This window comes from Nesoenas mayeri (genome assembly GCF_963082525.1).
Source record: "Nesoenas mayeri genome assembly, chromosome: 8".
Taxonomy (NCBI): domain Eukaryota; kingdom Metazoa; phylum Chordata; class Aves; order Columbiformes; family Columbidae; genus Nesoenas; species Nesoenas mayeri.
The window spans coordinates 20,473,085-20,500,392 of record NC_137554.1 but is presented as its reverse complement, the minus strand read 5'-3'; the positions used below and the strand labels follow the sequence as shown (position 1 = coordinate 20,500,392).

General features: G+C 49.9%; 1 protein-coding gene across 1 annotated transcript in view; it reads left to right on the top strand.

Annotated features, from left to right (window-relative positions):
• The first annotated feature begins 1,418 nt into the window (after positions 1-1,418).
• Positions 1,419-27,308, top strand: part of PRRX1 (paired related homeobox 1) — a 38,677-nt gene continuing 12,787 nt past the window's right edge. The window contains exon 1 of the mRNA XM_080348845.1: positions 1,419-1,779. Within this exon, the coding sequence (XP_080204971.1) occupies positions 1,539-1,779 (241 nt within the window). The 5' untranslated portion in view covers positions 1,419-1,538. The remainder of the gene's footprint in view (positions 1,780-27,308) is intronic.

The window sequence follows — 27,308 nt, the reverse complement described above, 5'->3', positions numbered from 1 at the left end:
GCAGAAAAAGGGCCACGCCAGCACGCAGTGAGGCACACACTGCTGTTTATGTACATGCACATGCAGCATTTTGAGTGTATGTACACCCATGCATTTCTGTCCACAGGCACAACCTTGTCTCAGTGCTTTTCCTGGCCTTTCCAGACTGTACCCACCAGCTTTGCTGGCCCCCAGGCCAGGGACAGCAGAGCCCCCACAGCCCTGACATGCTCATTTGGGTCTTTGAGACTGCAAAGGGTAAACCGGGACCAGAGGGGGGGAGCTGAAAGCAAACTAATGATGAAAATGTCTCCTCCATGCCTGTGCCTTAATTAAATGCATGGAGAGGCTCGGTGAAGCACATCTGTTTTCAATCTGGAGCCCTTTGATGGCATCAAATGTTCTTTCCCCAGATCAGGGGGGATGGAAATTCTGGGCTGGCTGTGGCAGCTTGGAGCCCAGGCTCCAGCCACCGGGACACAGCAGCCTTTCCTGGCTGGCGGGACCCTGGCCCTCGCTGCCAGCCCTGCTGTCCTTGGGGACCTTCTGCAGTGAGTGAGGGCCTGGGGATACCCCCTGCATCTCTACCTGTCCTGGGCCACAGGGGCCAGCAGGGCCAGGCCAAACTACCGGGACCTCTTTGCTTACTGGCCTGCAGAGCTAGCACTGTGTCATCTTCCTCCTGTCTTTCTCTCTTTGCTGTTTCTCTTTTTGGATTTTTTTTTTTCTAGTTTCCTTTTGGTTTGCTTTCTCTTAGTTCTCTGTTGCACTTTTTCTTCCTCTTTTACTATTTTTTTCCTCTTCCTTTTTTTTTAATCCTTGTCCACACTTTCTTTTCCATTTCTCTTTCTCACCTTTTCATCTGCGTTTCTCAGTTTCACTATTTCTTCCCTGCTCCTTTGCCCTGGAATCCTACCGCGGGGCAGTGTCCACCCGCCCCTCCAGGTGCAGCTCTGGGTGACAAGAGGTGGGGTACTCTCCACACTCTCTTTGCGCCCCTCTCACCCTCTAATCGGGGATTCCCCCAGACACCTCCCACGAGGAGCTAACGAGCGCTGCGGGGCCGGCGCTGCCCAACCCCGTCCCGGGGGGACTGCGCTGGTGCCGCGTCCCGGCGGGGCCCCGCGGGCCGCCCTCCCCCGGGTGCCCGGCGCGGCCGGAGCGCCGCGGAGCCGCCTCCGCCGTTTGAAGTGCGGGGCGGAGGGGAGGGGAGGGCAGCGCAGGGGCGGAGGGAGGGGAACCGCCGGCAGCGGAGGCGGAGGGACGGGGCGCACCCGCCCCAGCAGCCCCACAGCCACCCTGCGCCTCCCGGCCGGCGGCAGCTCCCTGCGCCGCCGCCCCGGCGCCCCGAGCCGGCCGCGCCGCCTCTCCCCTCCGGCATGTTTTAAGCCCGGTCCTGCTCGCTCCCCTTAGGGCTTCCCCACTCGCTGTCGTCGGGTCCCGTTCCGTTTCCCCCGTTCGGTCCTTGCGTATCCCTCCGAGAAGGGCCGGCGGCTGAGGGGGAGCGGGGGCGGTGGGCGCCCGGGAGGGGCGAGGGCAGAAAAGCCCCGCTCGGTACCATGGCGTCTGGCTATGCCCACGCCATGGAGAGGCAGGCCCTGCTGCCCGCCCGCCTCGACGGCCCCGCTGGCCTGGACAATTTACAAGCCAAGAAGAACTTCTCCGTGAGTCACCTGCTGGACCTGGAGGAGGCGGGCGACATGGTGGCCGCGCAGGCGGAGGAGGGCAGCGGAGAGCCAGGCCGGAGCTTGTTGGAGTCCCCCGGGCTGACCAGCGGCAGCGACACCCCGCAGCAAGACAGTAAGTGCGGGGACACCCCTTCTGCCATCCCTCCTCGGGTCGAGGGACGCTGCGGCCACTCCACGTGCGCTGCGCTGCCGCTGCGGTGGCCGCCGGTGCCGGTCTCTGGGCCAGCCCACCTTTCTCCCCGAGCCGGTCCGGGGAGCCCGCGTTCCCCCAGCCCTCGGCGGAGCCGGCACCCGGCGGCGTGCGGAAACGTTTGTTTTCCTCCAGTTGCCTCCCGGGAAAAGCGGAGCGGCGGGCTGCCCGTTGCCACCGCGCCGCTCTCATTGGGTCCAGCACCGCGTTGCTCCGTCTTCTTTCGGGGGACTCGGAGGAGAACCGCCTTGGGAGCCTGGGCGGGCAGGATCGAGCCGAAAGGCTGAGCCCACTTTTCTATCCCTTGTTGTGGGGGCTCGGCTGGACGGGGCGAGGCGCGGCGGGCGGCAGAGTCGCTCTCTCTCTATCCGCCTGTCCCTCCGGCCCGTCGGGGACTGGCGCCGTGGTGTGCGGGACACCGGGAAGCTGCTCGAGGCTCTGGATGGTGACCAGACGATTGTCCGACGACCTGCCCGGAGCATCTCGGCTCGCAAAGAGCTCGAGGGTGCGTGCGCGGCTGCAAAGTGCAGCCGTCGATCCCCTCCTCCCCGAGCCTCGCTTCTCCCGGGGCGGGCCTGATCCCTTTGTAGCCCCGGCGGGCCGGGCAGGGCGCAGACCTGCCCCTGAGCATCCCGTCTTATCGGGTCTTCGTTTGGGCGCACAAGTAGTCGTAAAAGAACAACCTCGCGGCTTGAGGGCGGCGAGGACGGGCGCCAGGTTGCGCGGCATTTTCCAAGCACCGCTTGTTATTTTCCAAGGGCAGGGGTGTCGGAAAAGGCGAGCCGCGGCGGAGAGGGGTGAGGTGGGTGTGCAGGGCCCCCCTTACCCTCCTTCTGTTTTGTGTGTATATATATATATTTGTGTGTGTATATATCCCCGGGTGCAGGGACTGGCCGTGATTTTCGTTGTGGCTAAGGGCTGGCTGTGCCCGTCCCCGCCGTGTCTACCGTGGGGCGGGCAGGGACCACGGCTGCGGACACGGTAGCCCCGCATCCCGGGACGGGGGTCTGCCCTGCGGCAGCCGACGAACAGCGAACGAAACTTGCAATTGCCGAAAAGCAATTTTCGTTCGGTTTTCGGTAGTTGCAATTTTCGTTTGCTTTTCGGGATTTTTTTTTTTTTTTCCTGCCGGGAGCGGCCTCCGACCTTCTTTTCCCCGCGGATCCGACATGGCTTTCTCGGTAACCCGAAGGAAACCGGGCTAGGGAAGGGGGTAGTTTTCCGAAAAGCAACCGCTCCTTACACCATCGTCCGTAGGATCCCCGAGTTTTACCCCGGCAAGACATTTTCTCCGGGCGGGGAAGCATCATCCGTTTATTGCGCGTTTATTGCGGGACCGCGGTGGGGAAGCAGCGAGCGGAGAACCGGCCCGGGGCGCGGCTGACGGAACCACCGCCGCTGGGAGATGGCTTTGAAAAATAGCCCTTGCCAGGACCCGGAAAAATGTGGTTTTTTCTGGCCGTGAAGGTGTTTATTTTAGCGGAGAACGCACTGATCGCTGCTCACCCCGATTCAGCTCCCCGTGTCACAACACTGCAGCCAGAGGGTCGCCGAGGTACTAACCAACAAGTTACGTATACAACTATTTTTTTTTTCGTTCGATTCCGACCCCCCCCACACCTCGGTTTTGTTTATCTTATTTGGACCCGATTTACTCCTGGTGCTGCCTCTTGCGGACTGCTGAGCTCTCCAGAGCTGCCTCGGTCAGCCTGGAAAAGTGGGGCTTTGTTTTCCCAATACCCACCCTGCTCTTAGAGCACTAAAAGGACCAAAAATCCCAGTCCGAGGGTGTGATTCCCCACCAGCATTGCCAAGCAGGGACCAAACTGCAGCTTCAAACAATTTAGAAGTTTTCTGAATGCTGTAAAAGTTTCAGTGCTTTTGCAACGAATTCGAAAGTTTAAAAAGTATTCTACAGTAAGCAACAAAATGAACACCAGGGATTAATTCTCATTCTCTCTATTTTTGGGCAGAGCTGTCACCTGGGCTTTCTGGTTTTTCCACTAATGCATTTAGTAGAACCTGTGCATCTCTGTGCCTCAGTTTCCCCACCTATTGCATGTGTTTTGCAAAATGTTTCGCATCCCAGGCAGTAAAAGAACTATGCTGCAGAGGTATGAGCTTTTCTTGGTGGTTCAGTGAAACCGCTGGGGCTTGGTTATTCTCCATGTTACTAAGGGAGAGAAGGTACAAGCGATTGGAGAAATTGCAGAATGTCTGAAGAACAGTAAAAATGTTCTCCCAACCTGGGGGAAATTCAGCTAGTCTGTCATTGGTTTTTCTCCCAAACCAAAGTGAAAAGTCAAATTATTGGGACGATTTGTCGAATCCAAAACTAAGGGAAAAAGTTTGACACATAAATGACAAAAGGTTTTATTTAGACATTTGAGATTGAAGGAACTATTTCACCACTAGTTCATTTGAAAAAGATTCAGGAGGAAACGTTTTGTCTTATTAAAAAACAAAACATCTCTGGGACAACTGTCAGCCTACTAAGGACCTGATTTTCTCAGTCATGCTGCGAGGCTGTCACTCACATTGACTTTAGTTCAAACTGTAGCTCTGAAAACCATACCCTAAAAGCTGATAGAGTTCACAGTAACCTCCCTGTCTCTGCTGCTTAGCCAGGATGACACTGCAACCGGGGTTTCTCTTCATTGTGAAACCACCTGTTAAGATGCAACCAACTCTTGCTTTAGCAGCAGGGCTTTCGCTAACTCTGGCTAAAACCAGGATGAAAATGTAGGTCCCAGCTCAGCAGAGGGGATGCCCTGAGCTTCACAGCAAAGGCAATTGGCTCCTATTGCTCCTGTGCTCTTTGGGAGTGACAGAAACCTGCTGGTGGCCTATGAGTTCCCAAAACTCGTGGGTCTGAGCAGGTTAATTCTCTAATTCCAGAGCTGGTAAGCTACTAGCTCTTGGGGTGTTTTTTGATTTTTGTTTTTTGTGGTTTTTTTAATGTTTAAGATGACATTTTTGACCTCCCCCTTTTTTGGTTTGTTTGTTTCAAGTCTCACTGTTGATGGCGTATAAAATGTTGTGGCAAAAAGCATGAGCAGCAAAAGAAAAATTGTTATACTCTCATTTCTTTTGTGAGGAATGAATAAACCCCATTTCGATCCAGTGTGTGCACAAGTTCTGTGTATTGGAGTTATTACTGTCCGTTAATTTATCTTCAGTATAAAAGCGATGGCAGTTCGGGGGTTGTGCTTCTCTCCCAGGCTGGCAGATTATGTCGGGCTCTCAGGGCTCATTTGCAATTAAAGCTGGGGTGCAGCAGACCCCAAGACTACTTCTGTCTCAGTGGGAATTGTGGCCCCTCGGCACTGCCGCTGTTTCCCAAGGAAGCAGAAACCCGGGCAGGAGGAGGTGAGTTTCTTTGCTCAGGCTGGGTCAAGCAGAGCATCTGCGCTGCCTTCAGCTCCCTCTTCTCGGCCAGCGGGTTGGGAGCACAAGGAAAAGGGGTTTTTCAGCTGGCATGTTGTTGGGTGATGGATCTTCTTAGCACAGGATTTTGCAGAGATCAGAAATAGAAATTATTTCAAGAAAGGACAAGACAAATTCAGGAAGGACTGAGGATGGCTCTTCACGGCAGCAGCGTCTCGCTCAGGGAGCCATGAGTCTGGGAGACGGGAAGGATGAGCTGAGGTTGAGATGGCTCCATTGCTCCCTGGGCAAATACCCACTGACTCTGTCACTGCTGGCAGTCTGAGACAGGATCCTCGGATGAAGAACCTTTGGTGTGCTCCCGCAGGGCTGTTCTTTATGCTTTAATTGCCTCTTTTAAATCAGAACAAGTGGGACTGCTGCAGGAGTAAAAGGATTTGTGTAAATATTGAATTGTTTCTCTTTTTTTTTTGCTGATCTTGAGGTTGTCTGCGGTGCTGTGCTTCCCCACCCTTCGCAAAAAAAACCCATAGACCACCTTAGAAAGAGGTGGAAAACCTCTGCCACTGCATCCAAACGTGAAAAGCAATTCGAAATGTGAAAAGCAATTCAGTGGGCTGCTGAGTCGCATGGAGGGTGAACATGAGAGGAAGCACCAGGGACAACTGCAGGGTTTTCTTTGCAAACCTCTGCTTTATCTTGAGGTACTAAGTGGCTTTTTTGTTACTAAAACACAGCCCGTATTCCCAGAAGGTGCTGAGACTGTAGACCGGGCATGTACAAAGAATAGAAAGACGGGGAAAAAAATGCAGGGTAAATTGATTAAATCTAGCTGCTGTTTTCTTCCTCTCTTGTCCTGCATCACTGATGGACAAAGAGCTGCTGATGTCCACTGGTTACCCTGGGATGAGCGAGGGAAACCAGTGTCTGTAATCCCGCGGGCAGTGGTGAGCATCCTTACAAGGTGCTGCCAAGGAAGGCTTTCCAGAACCAGTCCTCCTCTTCCAGCCGCTGATGTGCAAAAATTGCGGATCAGATTCATATTATTTTTGAGGCACTTGTTGCTTCTGATACCTGCGTGAAAAATACAACAGCTTCATTTGTCTTGTGCGTACCAGTTGTACTGCGTGCATCCTGGAGGCCTCTTGCAGGAAGAGTGGACGGTGTTCACTAGAATAAAGGTTAAATAACAGATAAACAACACAGACCAGTTGTTAGAAGTTTTTTTCTTTCCATCAATGTTCTTTGGGCGTATCCATTTAATTACACTCTCGGGCTGGCTGGTGTGTGGTTATTCCAGCAAGTATCTCAGTGTGCTGGGTATTTTTCTTACATCCCTGAATCCTACAGTTTGACGTTGAAAAACACTTTGGGTTTTTCACATAAATTTCTAGAGCTTTTGGATGCAGACTAAAGATGGAAACGTGACTCTGTCACAAACCTGAAGTCTTAAAAAATTAAATAAAGGCACCAAAAAGCAAATAAAAATGGGCAATGTACAAATTAACAAAGAAAAAAGAGCCACGTGAATTTGAAAGAGGGAGCTAACTCAGTTTGCAGGCGCTGGCCATGCTGCCCACCTTTTGATGGGTGAAACTAGACTTTTATTTGTTTGTGAATTTCATTTTTTTGATCATAATCAGTTTTGCTTCCTGGTTCTCATGGTCTCATAATTTGCTGATGGTATTTGTGTTTTCAATCCATCCACACAAAGCTTCCAACTTTTTAATTCGAAAAAGATTTTGCTGAAGGTTTTTGCTCTTTTTCTTTTTTTCCCCTCTTAATGTAATGAAAACATTTCCATGAAAATTAGATTTTGAAATCTCTCATAAAACTTAAAGGTTTGGTCTGAACTGCAGAACACTTTTAATGAACATCAGCTTTCTGTCATCTGCCCTGAGTTTCCACTACTAGCCAGTCTATTTTCCGTCTTTTTGATGATGTATAAAGCAGTGATCGCATGGGAAAATATTATCTCAGGTTTAATTTGTGCAATCCTTGCGCACACGAGTCCTTGCATGCAATTCAATGGACTGCTTATATGTGTGCCAGTTAATGAATATTAGTGTTTAAAGACTTGACCAGGAGACTCCAGTCATGCAAAAAAAGTATGTTTTGAGGTCGGTGGAATATTTCTTCACAGCCGTGAAACAGTTTTGCTGTCTGCATTTGGGGGCATGATTCTTTTGCCTTTCGGCAGAGGTGCAATGTGCATCAAAATATATGATGTTAAGAAGCCTGGAAAGAGCGAGCAAGAGCATGGGCAGAGTATGAGCAGGAGGGGCTGGGAGGGCTGAGCGTTTAACAAGGCAGACACAGAATTACAGGGTCATAATTCCTTCGAGGATTTTTTTCTTTTTTTTTCTTCCCTTGGCAACTTTGAGTTTGCTCCCATGGTTTTTGACATCACCAGAATGGGTTGATGGGATTTAAGGTGTTTATTCCTGGTTGCAAGTTGTTTATGATATATTTAATTGTTTTTGAAACCCATATTAAGTAGCCCTGAGGGAGCTGTGCTCCTGCTGCGCCTCCATTGCGTAACGAAGTACATCACGAGTATTTATCAAGTGTCACAATATTCCGGACTTGGGCCTGTGTTTCTGGGGAGGATGAATCACTGCACTGCTGGTTCCCCACCCTACTCGCCTTTCCTAAAGGAGGTTTGGATTTCGGGGTGGATTGTGGAGATGCGGAATGAGAATCATCACAGACTGGCTGGAGGAGCTGTTGTCCAAGGCTCTGATCTGACTTGATTTGAACTGTCCCACCACTTTATGCTCAGGACACAGAAAGGTTTCAACCTGTGCTCGGGTGGTGGAGGACAGAGCATAGGTTTATAGTCTGTTTCCCCCAAGAAAAGCTGTTTGTGGGAAACAACTTCTGAGCCCACTGGCTGCTCTGGTGAGAGAGATGACAACGCAAAGGGGTGGGAGATCCCAGCAGGTTTTAGGGCAGTCCCAGGGGGTTTGGAGAAGGACCCAGCAGTGCCTCCCCTCGAGGGGGGAGATGCAGCATAAATTGAGGCTTTTACTATCCACCGGAGAGTCTCTATGAGGACTCTGTGTTACAGACTGTGTCAGTGGAAGCTCACACATGTGTAGACCTGTGTGCCACCAGCCCCTTGACATGGGTCTGTAGGGATTTGTCCTTTGTCACCATGTGTTGTGACTCTAGCTCTCTTACAGTGAGGGTCCAGCAGTTCTCCAGGGCAGTCCCACACTTCTTACTCCTAGGTTTGCTGGCCCTGCTCACGTTCGTCATTCACTCGTTGATCTGTACACGTGCAGTACAGATCTAACCTGCCATTTCTCTTCCTGTGCTCTTTCTGCGGGACTCAGCTGGTCTCTACAATGTAGCCCTGGAAGATGGTGTGAGGTGGGGATGGGAGTTCAGCAGAGGTGTGCTGCCTGTCTGCTGGTGTGATTTTTGAGAGAAGCTTCTTCCAAATACAAACTTCTGGAGGATGCTGGTTGGAAAGGGAGCAGTGGTGCTGAAGCTGAGGGCCTCCTCCTGCAATGGAAAGCTCGGCATCCCCAAGGATGAGTCTGTGAAGGCCAAAGCTTGAAAGAGAGGCCAGTGAGCATCTCTTTCAGCTTCCGTAGCTTTCTGGGTCCCTCTCTTGCCTCCAGAGGCTGAGAAAAGGTTATGCCAGTGTTTAAAGTACTGTCCCAGACAGTCTGGATTTGTTATGCCCGTGTGAAGTGACTGTTTTGCCTTGGAGTGGCAGTCCAGGACCTCCTGGTGCCTTGTGTTCCTGGAAGGGAAGGGTAGAAGAGAAGTAAAGGGAGCCAACTGTGCTGTTAAAAAGTCACTACATCCTATTGCAGCATCCAGTTCATATTCCACCCAGATTTTCCTCCATTTCTGGCTAGAGAAATTTTCCTACAGGAGAAACTCCAGCCAGTCAGCAAGACTGCTGGGCAGGGCAAACATCCAAAGAGCCACTCAGTATCTGGCTAGGACCATCTCCACGTCTTGATGTGCTGCTCAGGCAGCAGAACTGCTTTTGCACCAAGAGCTGGAATTCATCAGGAGCCTGGGGATGTTGCTTCCTGCTCTGAGCCCACCAGGGGATGAACTTCCCATGTGGCCTCCTTAACCAGGGTATAACCAAAATTAACCATGGCCCTGTGCATCTAGGGACCAGATAAAATTGCCAGCAGCAGCCTCTGAGTGGACAGGCCTGGAGAAAGAAGGTGGCATCAGCTCTGAAGGGTACCAGCAGACCCAGGGGCACTGGGAACAAAGTGGAGTGCTGGGGGGTGCTGGAGCAGAGTGGGTGGCTACAGAAGGCAGCACCCAAGTAGCTCCCAGCCCTCTCTTGTAGCCACTGTAGATGCCGGACTGGTCAAGCTTGGGTAGGTTTTGAAGCCATGGGAACCTTTAGTATTCTGCTATTTGCTCTTGGTTTTGTTGTGCTTGTGGCTGCAGAACAAATGGCAGGTGAGTTGGGCTGAGCTGCAGCCAGTGTGCTGGTGAAGCCATGAAGACCTGTTCAGTGCTGTGGAAACTGTCCTTTTTTGTGGAAGCGTCACTAATATGACCCACATTTGGAAAAACAAAAAACCAAAAACAAACAAACAAACCCAACAAAAAAACTACTTGCAGCTTTCAAAGAGCCATCACTTCTCCACATCAGCTCAGTGGAGTCTCGGCTCTGCAGGGATGGATTGGACTTTAATGGGGAAAAGTGCCTGAGCCGTAACAGTGCAAACAGAGTGTTAATGCTCTGGGCCTGGTGCTGCAGAAAGGGCTGCCCTCGCCAGTGGGTCTCCAGGCAGCTCCTCTCCCCGTGAAGTCTGGGCTGGTTTCCCATGAAGCTTTACAGCACTCTCCCCACCCTCTGGCTTGAAACACCATTTACACTTCATGCCCATTATCCTTCTGTGCGCTGCACAGCATTGCATTTCACCCTGGATGGAAGGTACGGAGCAGAGGTTTCTGAATCCAGCGCTGAAGTCTTGCTTGGGATGGATGAGTCCCATGCTGACAGTGCTGGAGACAGCTGGTGACAAGTCAGTGTCTCTTCCCGAGCGTGTTTTAGCACTGGGGAGGGTGTTTCTAGACATGAGATGGTAGTACAGCCTGTCTGGTCTTGAGTGCTTGAGGTTGTCAGAGCAAATGTATTGCTGATTTTGCAGTGAGAGAGAGAAAAAAAGCTTTTGAGACCAGTCCAGGGCCAAGCTCTGCATCCTGCTGCCTTCACTCTGAATGCTGATGGGAGCCTGCGCCTCTCCATGGATCAGGGCTGCGGTGGTGGAAACACAGGTCTGGATTTTACGTACACACACACACACACACACAAGGCAGCCTGCTGGGGAGGGCATTTGTCTGCTCCATGTGCTCCCCAGGCACTGGGGGGCCACTCTGCTTGGGGGTTCTGCAGCACAGGGTTTGTAGGGTGCAGCATTTGCTTGTGCTGGGAGCAGCCTGCCCAGAAAAGTCTCACACCGAAATCAAAATTGAAACACTGAGGCTTTTTTTTTTCTTCCAAGCGTCAGTAGAGATGGCCCAGTAGGATGACCCAGCCTGTCTTTTATTGCTCCAAAATGCCTTAGTGCCTTGACCACATAGTCTTGATGTCTTTTTCCTGTATATTTGCTGCCATAACTTGGCTGAGTTCACCTTGCCGTGCCACACTTTTCCTACTCATATAACTGAGTATGATCCCAGCTCCTAATTAGGGGCTTTGAAATCTGCTGGTTTGGGGTTATATAAGAGCTTGGCTTTAGTAGCAATTTGGGAAGATTCTCTTCCCTCTGCATTGCCCCCCAGCAAGTTGCAATTTCATCCACCTCAGTCTCTGGAATCTACTACTTTCTGTGTTATTTAACTCATTAGCATTGAGGAGATCTCCTTCCATGAACTGGAGCAATTTCCAGCAAGTTTGTTCCTGCAGGGAACCCATCTTCTGCTCAGGCACACCTGAGTGCACCCCATGCTCTCGGGACAAGCTGTGTTTGCTGTGTGAACCCATCCATGGTGTGAAACAGTTTTCGGTGGCAGATTTTTGCATGTGGACTCAGATCTCCTGAGCATCTCGAGATGCTGGGGCTCTCCACAAACCCAAAAGATGCAAAGAGGGGCACATGTCAGTCAGCAGGACGGTCCCTGGAGCATTTGGCAGCAGGCACTGGAATTCCCAGTGGCTGGTTGGGATGGTCACCCTCTTTTTCTTGGCTATAGCCTGGTCTTGAAGGTTTGGCCAAAAAGATCTTTACTTAAAATTTCTTTCATTTGGACAACTGCTGATGAGTCTCATGGAAGCTAGGGGAACTGCGTAGAAGTGAGTGCTTCTGACTCATTGCTTGTTTGTGACTTGTTTTTTGTTGTTTCTCCTTTTAAAAAAATCAGCTAATCAGTTAAAAGAAACAATCACCTGTGATTTAGGAGAGGGATCTCTCATTGTAAATAATAAATTAGCATCAGGAGACCAGGCAGACAGAATGGTTGATGAATATCCTGCAGGCTGAAAGTTGTTTATCAAGCCTGTTTGAAGACTTATGACTAACAAGCTCATTTACAAAGTTTGGAGTCTGTTCATGAACCGTTCTCCAGCTGGGAGGATGTGGGAATCATCAGAAAATGTATTCACAAGTTACTCGAATCGTTTAAAAGAGCAATCAAACAAACAAAGGCTGGTTTTTGGAAGGGAACTGTAAATTCCTTCCCCCCCACCACTGGGTTTTCTGAGGCATTCCCCTTAGGAAAATGAGAGGCCCGGAGAAGAATGAAGAACCCCACATTGTTTGCTAATGACCTGTTTTGGTGCTAACCCTTCCTGTGAATGCCCTGCCACTGGCCAAGCCCTCCAGCTGCGGCAGAGCTGGTCCTCCATGGGACGTGCTCTGCGAGGTCCGGTCACGAGCACCCAATGGGATGGGTCTGTCTCATCTCTACCAGTGATTCCCAGTGGGGAAACTAGGCTTGCAAGGGAAGTGACTGCTCACACTTCTCTGATGCACTTATGGAGCAGATCTCCATCATATCACAGCCCAGTGGGTTTCTGCGTGGTGCCCCGGCATGGGAGCCACTGCTGTCAACCTGCTGTCTATAAAGGGGATGAATTCGTCGTAAGGAGCCTATACTGGAGCTGTGTAGCTCCATGCCCTTTGCAAATCTGTTCGCCTGGCCTTAAACCAACTCTCCTACTCAATGCAGAGTGCCCAGTCTTTATGAGGAGAGGTAGATGTTTTTCACCCCCAGCATCTCCTGTATTTCTGCTTCATTTGTGGAGCATCTTCTCATGGTGCTCAGCCACAGAGGGCGCTCCAGGTGGGCTCTGCTTGAGCATGCTGCGTGTCAAGAAAGATGCAAACCGAGTCAAAAAAAGTCCAGAGGAGTAAAGCAGTAGGGAGAGCTCCAGTTTAGGAGGAAGGAAGATGTGCTTAAGCTCAGGAAGACGAGGGTGTAAACTGATCTCCAAGCCCACTTCTGTTGCAGCAAGATGTATGTGAGGCAGTAGAGAAATCCTCCTGGGTCTAGGGAGGGTAGGAAAGCCCTGGATGAGGTGTTGTGAGGATGGCTTGGAGACCACAAGCACAGATCTGATTGAGACCAACATGTAAAGGAATAAACAACGTAGAGCTGATTCTGCCTTGGAAAGGGAATAAAAGGGGTCTCTTGGACATCCTTTCCCCAAGTTTCAGTGACTGCATGACTTGAGTGGGAATGTGCCTGTGTGCTTAATCCTGTGTTTCATCTGTCCTGGGCAGCACAATGGTGCTGTCTCTAATTTCCCCCCACTTTTCAAGCAGGTTGCTGTGCTGGGTTCAACTGGGGTACCTGGCGGGGCAAGAAGGACCCAGACAGCCAAGGGAAAGCATGTGGATGGGAAAGGGACACGCTCACTGGGGTGACCTACTGCTGGGAAACCAGGCAACAGATTTCCTAGACATGCCTTTTGGCTTGGGCATTGTGGGCTGGAAGTAGGTGGTGTGATTTATGAGACAAACTAGTCTGCAGTTAGGAAGCAAAATGCCCCAAAAAGCTGCCCTTCATCAGTCTGGCCAGGCTCATGTCTGCCTTTGTGAGTGCTGAGTGCTCCTCTGCCCAGGGACAGTCTGTGGCTGGAGGAGGCTACAGTGAGCGAGTGAAGAGGACGCCTTGTTCTCGGAGGGTTGGAGCACTCTGCAGGGCTGGGTGCTGAATCCTGATTTTCCTGCCAGCAGTGGTGCTGGGCTCCCGGTTCTCTCCAGGCGTCCTTGGAAGGGCTTTGCACTCTGCTGTGCTTTCCTAGTCTCCACTTTGAGCGGGAGCCATTTTGCTGGTGTGACATATCACCGTCGTTCTCGGCCTGTGCAATGCCGAGAGTCATTCCAGACACTTGTGGTGATGGATTTGAATCCTCCTTTCTATGACTCTCTAGAAAGAGGTCTTTCTCCCTGCCTCGGTGCTTTAATCCATCAGAGAAAGATAGAACAAGAGCCAGTGGCTGGGAGCAATAGCCAGACGTGCATTCAAAGGAGGTAGAAAACATGCATTTTTTAACCGTGAGATGCTGTGTAATCACTAGAAATAACTCTGAAGGAGAGCGTTGGCTTCTCTGTCCGTGAATGTCTGGAAGCCCTTTTGGAAGAGCCGCTTTTGTCAGCTGTGACTTATTGGTCTCCCTAGCCGGGGTAACTGGGTGAAATGCTGTGACTGGGTCTCGCACAGAAACCAGAAAACCGAGCAGCTCGGCTCTAGCTGTGGGACGGACGGACACGCTGCAGCATTCCTGCGCAATTCCATGTCAGGGCTGTTCCTGCCAGGAAATTGGATCACAGGACCAGATGGAGAATGCACATCCACTCGGTGCGAGGCTATTTACAGGTTTGAACCAAAACATAGCAAGAAACACAAAAGAAAAGCAATGTCCTCATCTCTGGTCATAACTCAGGCCCTTATGTGAACCAGCTGCCACGCTCATTTATAGGACAAGCCCCTCTCCAAAATCCCGCTGTTAGGAATAGCAGAGATGGCTCTGCAGAGGTTTTCCTATGAAGGGTGAACATCAGACATGAAAATAGCCCAACTTGCTCTCGTATTTCAGGACTTCTGAGTTTATTGTAACTCTGAAGAAAACAGGCTGTTGCATGACATTTCTGGTATTTCTGGCCAGGTTGAGAGTCTATGTTAACAGTGTCTCTTGTAATCGCAAGACAGTTGGCTTTGGGTAAAATGAGGAAAACAGGGAGAGCTGCAAATCTAATCAATGGTGGGAAAGGAGGATAAACTTGCTCAGCATTCTCATAGTACGGAGGGACTCGAAATCAATAGGGTGGACCATGATGGCTAGAGCCATCTTGTGTGTCTCTGTGTCTCCACTCCATTTTGCATTCTCTTGTTGCCAGCCGGGAGGGAGCCCACTGAAACCAGGAAGGCCCAACGGACCATGAAAAGATGACTCTTCCGAGAGTGTTCATAGCACAGAGCCCTCATGGCTGGCCCGTGGGGACAGGAGCCTTCCTCCACCCCACCAGGCTGGGCATTTCCCAGGACCAGTGTTCAGTGCTCATGGCCACGTGCTTGTGCACACACACTGTTGGTCAAGGAGAATGGAAGTGCAGAGGTTTCCAAATGTGCTCCATTTCTAGAAGGGCTGTTAAGTAAAATAATGTGGCAAGAAATGGTTTGGCAAATGATTTGGAGCAATTATGCTTTGCTTTGGTATGATTGATAATGGGGATGAGGGGAAAAGATCAAAATAATTTAGCTCCTCTTAAAACTTTGCTGGGCTGAGCCATATTCAAGACTCAGTCCGGGTGTGAGAAGTCAGAAGGTCTCAGAATTTGTGTCTCAGATTGACTCCCAGCAGGATTTAAGCTTCTGAAAAAATCCTGGCACCTCCATGACAATGTTAAACCTCCCACAGCACAGCTCTTGGGCGTTCAGCATCACTGTGTTGTGCTCGGGTACCTCGTCATACTTTGCAGCTGAGCTGGGAACTGGAGAGTCCTGTCTGCACTGCAGCGAGTGTCCCTGGAGACCATCAGCATCATCGTCCAGGTCCTCCTGGAAACATGGCTATTCATTGCTGCAATCAGGAGGGACCGCAAGGCACACGTGTGAGTAGGGTCATCCTGAACTGGCTGTGACGTGGCTGGATTTTGTTGCAGGCTGTTCCCTGTCTGTTAGTCCTGCTTTAGGTCAGCCTCTCTGTTAAGATAAAAATTCTTGCTTATCTGGTGTGCAAGAGAGAGGCTGGTACCTCTGGGAGAAATGCCCACCCTGACCCGAACTGGTCCTGTTGCTTGTTTTGAGAGAGTTGAGAGGATGCTTAACCCACCAGGATCAAGGATGTTTGCTTTAGCTAACAGCAGAAGCAGCTTGGGAAGAAGTACCACATTTTCCTTTAGCAATGTTGACAGTCAAAACAGCCAAAGAGACAGGCACCTTCCTACCTAGAAATGTAGTGAGGCACTTCTTGGGTGAATTGCTTCTACATTGAGAAACAGATTCTGTTCATCTCTACAGGCAGGAAATTTCTGTGAGTTCCAGCTGAAGGGGGGATACCTCCAAATTAAATCATTTATGGAGAAAGCAGATGTTTTGGGTAAACACTTTGATTTTCTTTTGCATTTAAAAGCAGCATCTGTGTTGAGAGAGATAGGGGAAGATTTTATAAGTCTCAAAATCAAAAGAAACAACTTTGGGTTTTTTTTTTCCTTTTTTAAAGTAGAGAGCCCTTGGTTGGCACCAGTGCCTAGTTGTGTTTGAGGGGTGATGCTGCAGGAGGACTTGGGGAGCTGCAGAGGCCAGGAGTGAGGGGCATTTCTGTTCTTCTGGTGCCATCTACTGGTCCCAGCCCACAGAAAGGGCTGTGGCTGCGGAAAGGGGAGGGAAACGTGGGTGGATGAATGGTGTGGTATGGCCAGGGTCCCGCAGGAACATGGGCTGCTTGTCCTCCCTGCACAGGGCACACAGATAGAGTCGGTGCTGCGCTCCCCACCACCTTGCTCTCCACTTTCTTCTGGTTTAATAGTTATCAAGATTGACGCATCTGTACTAAAACCCGGGGCTTGCTTGCCCGTCCTGAGTGCCAGCTTCTTCCCGCTCTGGCTTTGCCGAGGATGGTGTGGGTTGTGATGTGAAGGAGGCAGCTGTTGATGATGATGCTCCTGCTGCTGTGCACCTCCAGGTTGGGATGTCCATGGAGCAATGGGGGCTGAGCTCTGCTGGGGTTTCCCTTTGCTTTGGCAGAACAGTGACCTGGTCTGGATTCTTGAGTGTCTTGTAAGAGCTTGGGCTCACCCAGCTGCTTGATCCCTCACTGCTGGCATTAATAACACCTCTTTTCTTTTACTGAGCCATCGGGTTTTCATTAAAATTCTAGGAGCTGAGTTATCTTCAGAGTTCCCGTTCATATTGTCAAATTGAGGTCGAAACTGGCGAACAACTAAAAAACTGCTAGGGGGATCAGAGGCAAAGAGCATGTCACGTTGTAAGCGATTTCTCCAGAAACCCAGCTGAAACCAGCTGGGGAAGCTGAGCTGCCCTTTTGGAAGGCACCTCCAAGGGGTTCAGTGCCCAAAGCAGCCCAGCTGAGGACACAGCCTCCTCAGCGGGTGCCCGACTCCTGCCGGAGGCTGGAGCAAGCTCTTGTCCTCAGCTTCTCCTCCGTCACTGCCTCTCTCCTGCCACACGTTGCACGGTGGCTTTGCTGTCCCGGTGGCTGGGCCAGCCCCACGTGGCACGTCCCTGGGGAGAGGATGTCCTCTCTGTTGTGGCTGCTTCAAAGGGCTGAAGCCCATCTGTGACTTGCTTCACTCCAACGTGGCAAGGGGCACTCTGAACAAGACACAGCCTGCCTTGAACTCAGCTGGCACAGGGAGCAAGGAAAAGGGAGAGCCAGGAGAGAGGAAGTGAGTTTCAATGTGGTTTTCCAACAACCTTTCCCACTTTATCTTACAGTTTAAAGGCAAGACCCACGGTGGGACACCTGATAGCTTGGGAGCAGTATCTGTGCCACGCAAATGTACTCTCTGCTCTTGCAAACACAGGAGGTATCACCCCTTTGGTTACTATCAGTAGTAACTTTTTGAAATTCTTGGGTTTCAAGCCTTGAAATTTCCCAGGCTCATTTTCTCTAATGACTTGAGAGAAGTCAAAGCCCTTTCTGTGTGAGAACTGGAGTCATGGGCAGTTTTTGGTGACAGGTTGTACCTGAGAGCTGGAAAGGCTGATGCTCAGGTACTGGGGACTGCCAGGTTGGGGAGGATACCTCTGTGCCAGGATGATAGATCCAGTAAAACTGCCAGAGCAACTGCACAGCAAATGCCTGAGCACCAGAAGAGGTTTGTGGGAGAAACCTGCATGTTGTGCGACAGCCCCAGCTCAGCAAGCAAGAGGACTTGAAATCATCTGTGTGTAAATGATAATAATTGGGAGTGCTTTTGCCTTCCCTGTTCATGTAAGGCAAGATCAGAGTGCTGTTAGCCAGAATGAAATGTAATATTTGTTTTAGTAACCCATCCATCCTTCATCAGGGATGAGGGGATGAATTCTCTAGCTTAAAAGCTTTTTGTCTCCAGCTCATGCAATCCTTCTAATGCTGAGAACAGATTCGGTCCAAACATTACTTAGGTTTAATTTATGTGAAGGCTTGGGTTTTTCTTCCTCTTGCTTTTGGTTCAGGAAAGCGTCCCTATTCATCAGGGGCACTTAAACTATCTGCAAAGTAAAAGCAGCGTCTAAGCTGGGACAGATCGCTGTGTCTGCTGTGAGTTGAGCAGGAACGAGGCGGCGGCAGCAGATGACATGCGGTTTGATATGCTTCTTCCCATCAGATGTTGGGAAATAAAACATAATTCTGATACAATCATTTGACAGTGTTGGCTTGGTCTCCCCTTGAGTCTTTGTGTAAAGAGAGTGGGGTTTAAAGGCCTTTTTATTCCCAGACAAAGAGCTAGGAGAGGACTTCAGGGTATGCCCTGTCGAAAATGCTGGCTGACTTCTGGAGCGGGAAATGGCCGAGATTTTCCTATGTGGTTGCCTCAAGTTGGGCATTTCAATCTGTACTTAGTGCCTGATAGCGAGTGGCTTGAGCATCAAAGGGCTCTGCAGATGGGTTTTGCTGTCACACTTCAGCTTTTCAAATTGGGCCAACTGGCTTAACGATAGACCTTTACTACCAGGACACCAGCTTTTGCTTGGCTCGCTAACAAAGTGCCTGAAGCCTTTATAGGAGGAATGTCCCTTGCTGCATGGATGTCACATGCCAGTACAGCGGACTGAAATCTGGTCTCAGCATTTCTGTGACTCCTTGAAGAACTGTGGCTTTTAGGTTTTTTTTTGTTTGTTTGTTTTTAAGCTTCAGATTCTGGGGTTGTGTGAATATCTGGGATAAAAAAAGTACATCTCGATGCTGCTCTCCTACAGAGGGTCCAGCTTGTGGTCCATGAACATCTAAGTTGGTCTTGTTTTAGCTGCTTTTGCTGTGCATGAACAGCACTGGGCGGCACAGCCAGAGCAAAGCCATCCATTCTCCCCCAGCCCAGTAAAGACTCACACACAATTTCAAGCCAAGTGACAATTCCTGGGCTTGCAGGAGCAGGGGTTAACTCAGAGGCTGCAGATGCCAGGCAGGCATCTGGGCTTTACAAGTGCTCAAGTGGAGTGTGCTAACACAGGGCAGGCTGCTGGCTGCAGCAATGTGCAAAAAGTCTCCTTTTCCCCCTTTGCTTTTTGTTGTTGCTGCACTACTCCTGTGAATGGTTCAATATCTTGCCAGGGCAAGGTAAACATTTGGTCTTTGCCCAATAAACCTCTGTCTCTTTAGGTCTGCTTTAGCTGTGCATCTCTGAATTGGGGTGGGGAAGGAAACTGTAAAGTTCTTGCAGAGCGTGTGGGTGGGAGCGTTTTACAGCTCGCTGAATGAGCTCCGGGTTTGTGGTAGGAAAACCCAGCTCTCTGACCTCTCTGGAACCCGCTCTGAGAGCTGAGGCAGTGATTGCTTCTGGACCAAGAATCTCTGTCACGTTTTCCAGGTTATCTCGGATAGCATGGGACCAGGTGACTGTCTTCCCCTTCCCCAAGCATACACGCTCTCTGCAGAGAGGCACTCATCCTGAGCAAACACCAGGAAGATTTCCCGACTCTGAGGTTTACCTCTCTGGAGCGCTCAGCAAGCCAGAGTGGAAAGAGGTTTGAAGGCCTGGGGAGTGTGCTTGCAGACCTCTTTCCTCCTCTCAGAGATTGGGAATAATCCCATGGGACAAGGGCAGCACAACTGTCTCTCATCCTGAGTCTCTCATCCTGGGATGTAGCTGAGCTGTGCAGGATCAGGAGGTGATGGAGCTCCCAAATCTCCACCTTGGGCATGGAGCCAGGTAACCTACCCATTGGGTTCCATGCCCTACCGAGCCATCCATACTGTTGACTTCAGTCCATCCCAGAGGAATGAGACAATTCCCTCTTATTCCTCCTTAGCACTTAGCCGTGGGGCTAACAGACTTGGGGTATTTTGCTCCAAATGGAGCAAGATACAGCAGTGTGGCTTGGAGGTTCTTTGCAGCCTGGCTAGATCCAGCACAAGTCCAGCTTTGTGAGCTGTCTGTCAGCTTTGCAAGGCTCTCGCTTGCCGTATCTCGAGCCTTGTGGCTGAACTTGGCAGGCATGTGAGCTGGAGGGCTGGGGAGGGGGTTTCACCAGTCCTAAGTCAGGCGGCAGCCTCCTGAGAAGGGGCAGAAGCGCCGAGTCCCCCGTCCCCCTGCTGAACTGGCAGCTCATGCCGAGCATTGTAGCCAAGCATGTTTGCAGTGTTTTATGGGGCATAATCTGTTGTCATCGAAGCCGATGGCAAATTCCGTACTTTCTGCAGCTGACACTAAATAGGTCTTTTGAAGGTTGTAATTTCTCGTTTAACCAATGCCAGTTGCAAATACTTTGTGCTGAGGAATAACCCCTTAGTGCCAAATAAAATACAGTGGAAGTCTGTGGCATGTTTTTCGGCGTATTGTTAGTTACAGCCCTCCTGACAGAGCACATTCTATGCTGAAGATAAATGCTTGGGAGCCTCTTGCCAATTTATGTCCGAAAGGGCTTTTCTTGGATGTCCTCTTCTCTGTGGAAAATGCTTTTCTGTTTTTCCAGCAAACATTTAATGAGCTGCGCTTAAAAGAAAAAGAGGACCTATTTCAGGGCTAAACTGTTCTGCTTTAGTTCTCTCTGAGCTGGTTTGTGGCTCTTTGAGTGCTCTGATCTTTGTTACACCATGTTGCATGGCAATGTTCTTTGCATAGCAATATGCAAAGGCTCCAGGACCTGCCTGGGAGATATTTTGGTCCACCCAGCACCACTCTGTAGCTGTACCTTGTGCCTGGGATAGAAGCTGACCCATCTCAGAAAATCCAGGCTCTGTTCAGGCTGCAGGTACAGTTGGCAGATTAGGACACTGGATTCCCGTGCTGAGCTCTCAGTCTTTCCATATAAATTCAGTTGCTGTGACCGAGGGGGAGCTTGGAGAGCTGTTGTGGGCGGGCTGGGGAAGGTTGGAGGGTGTGCCTGCAGGGTGCGGGCTGGTGGTGGCCTATGGCCAAGAGTTTTGTATCTGGCCGCTTGTGACCGCTCACCAGTCCCTGCACAGCATTACTGCCAGCACTTCCAGAGCGTGGTGGGAGCCTGGGGCTGGCAGGAGAGGACCTTCATCCTGAGCCATGGTGTCCCTCCTCAGTACCCTTTTCCAGGAGGTATATGGAGAGCTGCACAAGGAGGAGAAGGGAGGAAGCCACCTCTGACAAGGAGTCACCTGAACACTTGCTCCTGTGACCAGAGAGGTTGGCAGAGATTTCCCAAGTGATGTGGAAGGCTCTTGAGGTTTCTGTGAGCAGCCGGGAGCGGCTGAGCTTTTTCCCCTAAGGGCGAGGTGATTTCAGAAGTCCCCTCAAGGGTTGCAGTAGGTGGAGTGGAGTGGAAAGCCCATCCTGTGGTCACTTCTGCCTAAATCAGCCTAGACACCCAAACCCTGGGCTGATGGTTCGGTAGGTTGAGGCGGCTGAGGGAGCCGCTGCACTGCAGGAGTGGGTGATCCAGGGCATGGTGCCGGCTCAGCCGCTGTCACACGGCCATGGCTGTGGCTGACCCAGAGGGACCAAGCCTGAGCTTCAGGAGCCACGTGCTGGAGAAGCCCTAACACAGGGACATGACAGTGCCCAGCAGGTGTTGGGCTGCTGTTAAACCTTGCTATGAAGCCCTGCTAACCTGAAATAAGTCCATCTGCCTTCACTTATGAATCAGAACCAACAGATTTTCTGCAAAGGGTGAAGAGCAGAGCCAGTATTGATATGAAGTCTCACTGTTAGGACTGATGATGACTAGAAAATGCTGTCAGCCATACTCACAAGTATACCAGCTGGCATTTGCTTATGCAATTGAAATGCAATGGCTGCTGTATACCTTTATACGATATACTGAAAGTGCTTTAATTACTTGCTCTTAATTTATTCTTCGTGCTGTGAAACTCAACAGCATAAATGGCACAATTGTAATGTGAATGCATCCCACTTCTGGTTTATTTTGTAGTGATTTGCGTTTTGTCTGCACCCCTATAAGTATGGGACTACTAGATGTGTTATGAGCAAAGATATTGGCATAACATGTCCTCCAAGAGTGGGATGTCTAAACAGATGGGCAAGGTGAAGCGAAGAAGTAAACGGAGCCACAGAGGAGCAGGCTGGCTTCCCTCACAGTCCTTTGGAAAGCTGGAGCTGAGGACTTTCCCTGGCTGCCAAAACCCACCCTGCTCTTCTGCCTGCTGTCCCCACCTTTGCTTTCCTGCTGGTTTTGTTGCCATCTCCCAAAGCTCTTCCCCCAAATACAGCTTCACCGAGAGCTGGGAGCATGGTGGGGGCGCCAGGGACACGAGTCTGGCAGAGACATGGTGAATTCATGTTGTCAGGCCACCTTTCCCCCTGGGGTAAGATTGAATTTGCACAAGATATTCAACCTGCACCGGTCCTGACACACATTTCTCTAAATGTGGATCCTCTGATGATGAAAAAGTCTGTATAATATACGCCCGTGAGCCTGAATTTGGTGGAAGGTCTTTTATTGATTTCAGGAGGGCTTTGATCTGGGCCAAAAGCCCTCATTCTGCCGTTCATCAGGAGGGATGGTTTTAGACATACGCTGACATACTGTGTTGGATGTTGCCTGAAGCTAGGCATACTTTCTCTAAATATCCTCAAGCATAGCTGTTTTCCGAGTGAAAAACATCACCTGACTCCCACAGGTTTTGTTCAATAGTTTTTTGTTATTTAGAGAATTTTTTTTTCACTAGGTTTTCCACTGAAATTCGTATCAGTGTTTCTTGGCCTAAAAGTACTTATTTTATTTTTACTTTAATTGTTTGTAAAAACTGACATAATGAAATAACCAGAAAATTATTTTGCCAGAGGGTTGATAAAAAAAAAAATTGTAAGATGTTTTCGTAGGAAAACCAAAACAAACTGTTTAAAAATTTCTCATTAAGCATAATTGGCATTTGTGGACATGACTGACACAAGGAAGTTTGAAAAAATGCCCATGCTAACAGGCCAGGGGACAGGAATTTGGTGTATTTGACAGGCTGTATATATGACAGACTTCTTGTATAAAAAGGATGCAGCCCTGCAAACTCGGCAGTGCGGCTTTGCCAATGTGTCTAGACAGCCCATCTCCGCGGGGGAGAGAGCAACTTATTTCTTGGACCCACTCCATCCGTAGCTGCTCCGATGAGATCAGACCACTTATGGTCTCCTTTATCGATGGAGACTTTGCATCCAGGCTTTGGGGTTGTGCTGACCTTGCTCAGCCCTCATTGCGTGATGACGGGTCGTCCCCATGAACTGATTTGGGCTCCTGCAGCTGCTGGGATGCAGCAGTCAGAGGAGGGGGACGGGGTACAGCTTAGTGGTGTTTCTTGACCTCTGCCACCTCGAGATACTCCTCTGCTAGGTGAAGATGTGTTTAGTCTGGCAACGGATGTGATTCGTTAGGTAGAGCCTTTGAAAAGGCATAAATTATCTTAAATTGTGCTAGAACAGCAGCACTTGTCAGCTAGCCCTGTGCCAAACTGAAAGCAGCGCTTTGTGGCGAGATATCCTGCGTCTCGGTATGGGTGTCCTAAATTGCCGGATCCTCCAGGTTACAGTATCTGACATTTCAGCCAGATTAAGGGCAGCAATAAGCAGATATCCTGTAATATATTCATCACCTGGAGGCAAAGATTACTCTGTACTAGGGAGTGTCATTTCCAACATATCCCTTGTTTGCCCCAATTCGCAGGAGCTCTGACAATCATTATTCTGCCTCCTCTGCTGGGAGTTGTGCTTTTCAAACTTCAGTGAACTTTGTGGAAATACCGAGGTTTCCATTTTTCAGCCTTTTGATTTAAAATCTCTAGACGATTGTTTGACTCTGGCAGGGAACCATTCAAAATACATTCCAAAATATTCATCATTCCAGCAGGCAAAGAAACATAAGATGTAGCAATTTATTAGCTAATGTGAAATGCATTTGCTGGCCAGAAGAGACTAAGGTTGGAGGTGGATCTGAGCCTGATTTCCCCTTGCATCCCGCAGCGGAGCATGCTGGAGCCTGTGGTCTGTCCCATCCACCCCCCTGTTTTGCTGAATGTCCCTGTGTCCAGCAAAAAGCCTCCAGAGCCCAGCAGTAGCCTTGTCCCTCCTCCCTGTCCCCTGGCCTTAGAAGAGCAGGTTTTCACTATGGACCTGGGAAAGAGAAAGAGTTGTTTGGAAAAGGCCCTACATGTTCTAATCCCTTCCCTTCCCATAGCGATAGGCGTTGTAAAGGTACTTTATCCCCCACTTGAGGGACATGCTCCTGGTTGGGATGCTCAGCCCTTGGAAGAGGCAGGTGGGCTGGGTGCTGAGAGCTGGGCTCAAATTTTGTTATTTCTGGATCTCAGATGCCATCGTTTTTCCATTTGTGATCAAGAGGGACCCGTAAAATGCATTAACGGTCAAAATCTGGATTTCTAAGCGAGAGTCTGCAGTGGCTTCAGTCCAGTTTGCTTGATAGGGGCAATGGCAGTGATGGTCTGATTTGGTCGAAACACATTTGTTCTTGGATGCTAATGAAACAGGAGCATAGCCTTTGGAGAACTGGTTTCAATGTTCTTGCCGTCGTTTGCACTTCCCCTTCTCCCAGCCCGCGGCGCCCTGTGGTCCCAGCACAGTCGTTCTGTGCCATGCAGTTTGCAGTCCTGGATGTTTCAACAATACACAGATGAAATATCCATTGAGAACAGCATTTCTACCTACCGGTGGGGCCAGCTGGCACGCACATCCCACCGGTCATTGTCTGTCTGTCTGTCTGCTTGCGCAGGTCCCACATATAAAAAAAAAAAAGCCATCCAAGTGAGTTTCCAGATCCAGTCGGGTCGGGGCTGTTTAATGATGGCACTTCTGAGCAGCACGGGGGGCCTCGCGGGGACCTGAACAAGCAGAGACATTCATGGAGCCGGTCAGCTTGAGTCAGTCTTTCCCGGTGCGGGCAGGAGATTGCTGGGTGACGTTTGCAGACTCTTGCGGCTACCGCAACATTTGGAAATGAGCCAATTCAAAGATTTAAGTGGTTCGTCTGCAACGTATATATGGACTGAAAATTAATCCCTGCCGAAGCAGCCCTTTTCTGTCTTGGCAACCCCTTTTTTTTAAAAAAAGGGATTTTTTTCCTTTTTTTTTCTTTATACACTTATCTGATTCTCACAAAAAATCTCCAATTTTCCCTGTTAGAAAGTTTTCTAGCTAAAGTTCATGAGGATTTTTTGGACTTTTTTTTAACTACAAAGACAATTTAAAAGAAGTGGTGTTGCCCAGAGCACAGGTGGGTGTGCAGTGGGAGGGGGCTCCCGGGTCCCCACTTTGTGGCTGCTGATGCATCCTTCTGTGTGAGTACTAGCAGGGACAGTCAACCCTCTGAATCTGTGGCCATCAGAAGAGAGTGGAACTGGTTTCTGTTTTGGTCTCTGGAACTGCTCTGAGAGCTGGAGAGACCTGGAAAAGACTGAAATGTGCCATCCCAAAGGGCTGGAGCAACCATAGTATTGTTTGTGTTGTGCTCCTGACTCCAGTACACCCCATTAACACCTGGCCCAAGCACCAGTACCATATTGTTTTTGCTCTTTCCTAGGAACTCCTTCCTACGGAAGGAATCAAAATCCACCCCGTGCTTGGTCCCTACAGCGGGGGAGTCTCCCTGACTTGTTCTGTATTTTGTTGAACTCTTGTCCCAACAGCTTGGCATCAAAGGGGGTGTATTGATCCCTGAAACCTGGGGCATAGGTGACACCTGTTTAGATCCAGCTATAGGTCTGTGGGTCACCTCTGTACATAAAGAAAAAGGGACACCAGGTAAATCCAGCAAGGAAGCAGGTGAAAATAATACTGTGTGCCTTTTCTGTAACGTGAACCCTATAGAGCTCACTGCAGGGTGGAAAATAGATGAATAGCCAGCCTGTCCTTGTCTGATTGTCATGATGGTTTGTTGCCACTGTCTTTGAGGCAGCTGGTGGTATCCAGGTGGGCATGGATATGGGTGCGCCAGTCTGCTCCTGCATGGGAAATCCTTGTTAGATGGTCAAGCTAAGTGCAGTGGTGACTCTTTAAGAAGAATATTCCCAGCTGTTGCGGTGGTTTAGATATTTACCACATGCACGTTGGGGTCAACAGCATTACACAGTCTGGCTTTTCAAGCCTTTGCAGAAAGGACAAGAAAGGGTGTGGAGAGGAGAAAGAAGTTATCTGGAATGAACTGGGGCAGGGAGGGGGCCAAGAGTGTAGAGAGGCGGCTTTGGAAATGAGAAAATACTGATGGGGCAGGGTGGAGGTTAGGAAGTTTGATCTTGGCTGCGTGAATGCCGTTCCTGAGATGAAACATCAGAACACATGGCATGGGAAGGGGAGCTGATGGGAAGAGGATGTGGGTGTTGGAAATAAAACCCCTGAACTCGCAAAGCTGTGACTTCACGTATGTTTTGCGCTGCCAAGCACACCGATCCTGGGTCTTATGCAAGAAGAAGGAAGGAGCTGTGATGGCCGAGGTGCTCCAGCTCTCCAGGGAAGGTCTGGTGGTCACGCTGGCACCAGCGGCTGGACGTCATTGCAGAGGAGGCACTGCGCTGGGAGGCACAGACCGTTTTAGATACAATACCTTTGGGTATGGTGGTGGGGTTTGGCTGTGCGATTGCATTTCTGCTCCTCTGTCACAGGTCCAAGGCTTTTGCGGCATCGCGCTCCCCTAATGAGGGACTCTGCGGGGACTACAGCCCCCTTGGATCCTGTCCCCTCCCGAGCCTGGTAAATCTACCCCGCTGGATCGCTGCCACGGTCTGGTGGTTTGGTCTCTTTGTCAGTTACAAAGTGCAGTCTCACAGAATGTGATTTGCCGCTGGCAGGCTTTTAAAATATGTGTTTGCTTTTGATTATATTTTTTTTTTTAAATTAATTTTCCAAGGATCAATGTGGTAATGCATATAAAAATTACAATATGTAAAACAAAGTATAAAAGCATACAAGGAATTCCAAACACATAACATACTGTGCCTTGGAGCTTATGAGATCCATACAGTGCTTATTGTATTATGGGAACGCTCTGACCCCGAGACCTGGCGGAAAGGCTTGTTAGAAGAGCAGGACTAAGCCATGTGCCTTATGAGCTGTAGGATGCCCAGAAGGAAAACCCTAGCCAATATAAAAGCAGAGCTGTTACAGCAGAACTTGGGCTGGTCTGTGGGATCTAGGGGGACTTTCAATGGCTTTGTACTAATTTCTGGAAAAGGATGTCTATTTTTTCTCCTGCAAATATTGTTCTCCCAGTAATTAACACTTGCCATCATGTATTTCCAGCAAGACTCTCTGAATTTCCATTCCATCATGATTACTTTTTTTTAACAAGCATAATTTCTTCTGTCAACTCCAGCAAGTGGGGACGTTGACGTGGTTAGGGAGGATGCACATCTTAGCCACTGTAACTGCCCATGTGCTCTGCAGGTTCCCAGCAGATGAGAGGCCGAGCACCAGAGCTGAACCCACCCTGAAAAGAGGGTTTGTCTTACATTTGCCATAGGATAAAGCTCAGAG